Genomic DNA, 3,908 nt, shown 5'->3' on the forward strand with positions numbered 1-3,908 from the left:
TCCCATCATCCCGCTAGTATCCCCATCATCCCGCTAGTATCCCCATCATCCCGCTAGGATCCCATCATCCCGCTAGGATCCCATCATCCCGCTAGGATCCCCATCATCCCGCTAGTATCCCCATCCCGCTAGGATCCCCATCATCCTGCTAGGATCCCATCATCCCACTAGGATCCCCATCGTCCCGCTAGGATCCCATCATCCCGCTAGTATCCCCATCATCCCACTAGAAACCCATCATCCCGCTAGGATCTGGCTTATATTGCCCCTGGGGCTCTCTTGCAGCCATCACTGCTTCCCTGGTTTCTCCAGGTCTCAGGCCATCTGTGTGGGATCACTTTATACATCCCATGCTTTTTCTCTGGGCTGCAGACGGTTAGCAGGTCTCAGTAAGGACTCACTATGACAATGGAACGGAAGATCTCATGTGGTTGGCGTTGGGCTGGCCGAGGCAGCCCAGGGCCCAGCCTCCCACTGTCTCTCCCCATTGATTTCAGGTCTCCATTTGTCCACATCTGAGAAAATCTTCCGTTTCCAGGACACAGGGCTGCTCCTGCGGGTACTTGGGAGCCTCTTCCTTGGCGGGATTCTCGCCTTTGGTTTGGGCTTCTCTGAGTTCCTCCTGGTCTCCAGAACCTCCAGCCTCACTCTCTCCATTGCTGGCATTTTTAAGGTACAGACTCGGGGGTGATGCCATTCCTGTCTTAGAGGGGGAGCCCCCAGGGATTTCTCACTAGCAGCTCCTGCACCTCAGGGCCCTGCAGAGAAGAGACAGAAGTGCCCCATTAGGTGCCGGGCACTTTGCTGACTGCTGTGTTGGCCCCTCCTTCCGCCTTGACCACAGCCCTTTGAGAGGGTGTGATCACCTGCACCCCACAGACAGGGACACAGATGGAGAGCCAGCTCTGACTGCCTTAGGCCTGGGGCGCATTCACATTTTACCTTGACTGCCAACTCTGACATTGGGCAGTGGCCTGGAGCCACAGGTTGAACAGCTCCTATCCAGACTCATCAGGAAAGAGTTCCATGATTGAGTGGCGGTGTCCTCCAGGGACACAGCCAGGGCTAGTGAGACCCTCAGCAAGCACCCCTGTGGCCAACCTCGCTGTACCTCCGCCTCGCAGGCCTGTCCTTCCCTCTCACACCTCTTCTAACTTCTGCCCTTCCCTCCCACCCATTTAATTTTCTCTTTGGTCAGGCACACACCAATACTGAAACAGTGTTGCCTAAACCCAGAAATGCAGGCCTCTCTCGGTGTCTTCTGGGAGCCAGCCGCATGCTGAGGCATGGCTGTGGTTCTTGGATGAACGGCCTCGCCAGTCTGTTTTGCAGTCTCTGTTTATAGAGAACCCCGGGACCAGTGTGTGTCTTCAGCCCAGGGTAATGCAGCATTCTCACGCAGAGGCTCAGGGCTCCCTTCTGTAACTGCCTTCTGGGGCAGCCATCCTTTATCCTTGTGGATACAGCACGATCTGGACACCCTGGTCCCCAGCATGGGATCCGGTTTGCCTCTTTTATTCCTGACAGAATTCTGTGACAAGCACCTCCTTTGTTGCATCTCACAGAGGGAGGCTGGTGGGACAGCGCCGCAAGCCGGCAGGGTCCCCTGACCTCTCTGCCTGCCTGGGCCCAGGATTTCAGACAGATCTTGATCTACCCACCTGAGTGTACCCAGTACCCCCACCTTCCACCCTCCTGGCCAAGTGGCCAGATCCTCTTGTTGATCACGCTCCCTCCTGCTTCTCTGCCCCCAGGAAGTCTGCACTTTGCTGTTGGCAGCTCATCTGCTGGGCGATCAGATCAGCCTCCTGAACTGGCTGGGCTTTGCCCTCTGCCTCTCGGGAATATCCCTCCATGTTGCCCTCAAAGCCTTGCATTCCAGAGGTAACCCGGAGCCCCTTCCAGAAGCCTCTGTTTTCTGTTCTCCCTGTGACTCTTAGTGATTCTGATGCAGGAAGTGTGCGCGGTGGCTCTGCTGCCGTCACTTCTCTAGGAAGATACGGGGGTCATCTCCAGAGTGGGTGGGTGGGGCCTGGGTGACTCAGCACACATGCAAATCAGAGCAAACCAAGAAAACGACGACTGGGCCTGTAACTGTGGTCTCTCTCTGTCCCAAGGTGATGGTGGCCCCAAGGCCTTGAAGGGGCTGGGCTCCAGCCCCGACCTGGAGCTGCTGCTCCGGAGCAGCCAGCGGGAGGAAGGTGACAATGAGGAGGAGGAGTACTTTGTGGCCCAGGGGCAGCAGTGACCGGCCAGGGCAAATGGCTTAGAAGCAGGCCACTCTCCAGCCTGCTGCCAGCACTCACTGTGCTCAAGCCCCCAGGGCTCTTCATGGTAGCTGGGAGCTGTGGACGAAAGTCAAAGGTGGTGGGGCCAAGCCAGGGACTCCTGACTCTTGTCCCTCCCTTCAGAGCTTGGTCACACAAGGGGCGAGCACCAGGCCAGCCTGGGACCTGGCCAGAGCTGGGCCCAAGCTGCGCTGGAGTTGGAGTCACTGCCGGAGAGGGGAGTGGGTTGGTTCTTCCCAACCACTTCGCAGGCTCTGAGAGCCAAGACTCATTTCCAAGGCACAGCAGCTTTCTAAGGGGACTGGGTTTGGACTGAGTTTTGGATCTTGAGGGACTGGAGCCTGATCACCTGGGTAGCATCTTTTCTCAGCAGGTTTCTTTATAGTTTGGAAATAAATGGTTCACGGTCCACTGGCCACCTCGTGTTGCTGGAGATGGGGCAGGGAGGGGACAGTGTGGGCCTGGCCTCTCCTTTCCCTGCCTGGGGCCTTCTTCAAATGACGAGTCTTAAGCCAGGCCTCCTTCGTTTCTTGCTTATGTCGGAACACCAGTGCCCTCCGCATGGGGCCCCACTGCACCTGCTGGCGAGAAATAAATGAATATTTACTGAGCACTGCGTTCTGGAGACTTTACATGTTTTCACAGCCTAGTGTGAATCCTGGCTGCTACTAGCTGTGTGACCCTAAGCAAATGACCTAACCTGTCTGTGCCGTAGTTTTTTAATCTGTGAAGTGGGGATAATATCTATCTCAGAGTCCTTTTGAAGATTGAGTCATTATTAGTAACAGATTAAATGCTATATAAGCATTTCTTTTCATCCTTTTAACAACTAAGAGACTAAAGCCTGGAAAAGATAAAGAGCTGCCTAAGTGGCTGGGCTGGGATTCACATCCAGGTCTGTGTAACTGCGTGGACGTGCCACACGTGACATCCACACTGCCTCCTGGAAGGGTTTATGGACCCCGGGGTCTGGGCTTTCCACTCCTCCTTGGCCAAGTCCCACCTCTTGTCTAGACTGCAGGCCTCTCTCAGATGAGGAAGGGAGGGGGCAAGACCCCGACTGTGATGTGCTGTGGACTGAGTCTGCTGTAAGCTGGTTCCTGGGCCTTGGGAGACCCCACCAGCCATTGGAGACAGCTTTCCAGGCGAAGTGCTCCTAGGCACTCACAGCAGGTGGCGCCATTGCACCACACTGGCTCCCAGAGCCCGGCCGCCCTGCCACTGCTCTCCAGACAGGCAGAAAAGGGGTGCTTGGAAGAGGACAGTGGGTGTCCATGGGTGGGGACAAGGATAAGACTTGTTCTAAAATTGTTTCCACAGGTTGGAGTCACTAAAGCTCGCTCGGTTAAGTGCAGGAGAACTTTAATAATTTAAAAATGGGTCTGCAAACTTCCTGTAAAGGGCCAGTTGGTATTTGGGGTTTGGGGAGCATAGCATATGGCATCTGTTGGAGCTGCTCTGCTATTGTAGCACAAAAGCAGCCATAGATGACACAGACCCAGGGTGTGGCTGTCCTAGTGAAACCTCATTTACAAAAGTAGGATCCACCTTGCCGGCTGAAGTTTGCCAGGCGGGGAACCCTCAAGAATTCTCTAGTCCAACTTCCACTTCTGCAGCAGG

General features: G+C 55.3%; 1 protein-coding gene across 5 annotated transcripts in view; it reads left to right on the forward strand.

Annotated features, from left to right (window-relative positions):
- Positions 1-2,905, forward strand: part of SLC35C2 (solute carrier family 35 (GDP-fucose transporter), member C2) — a 14,580-nt gene extending 11,675 nt beyond the window's left edge. For all 5 annotated transcript variants that reach the window (XM_011928871.1, XM_011928872.1, XM_011928873.1 and 2 more), the window contains 3 exons: positions 498-673; positions 1,755-1,884; positions 2,118-2,905. In XM_011928871.1, the coding sequence (XP_011784261.1) occupies positions 498-673; positions 1,755-1,884; positions 2,118-2,248 (437 nt within the window). In that variant the 3' untranslated portion in view covers positions 2,249-2,905. The remainder of the gene's footprint in view (positions 1-497; positions 674-1,754; positions 1,885-2,117) is intronic.
- The last annotated feature ends 1,003 nt before the right edge of the window (positions 2,906-3,908 follow it).

The sequence above is a fragment of the Colobus angolensis genome, unplaced genomic scaffold, assembly GCF_000951035.1.
Source record: "Colobus angolensis palliatus isolate OR3802 unplaced genomic scaffold, Cang.pa_1.0 Scaffold8, whole genome shotgun sequence".
In the NCBI taxonomy this organism is placed as follows: Eukaryota; Metazoa; Chordata; class Mammalia; order Primates; family Cercopithecidae; genus Colobus; species Colobus angolensis.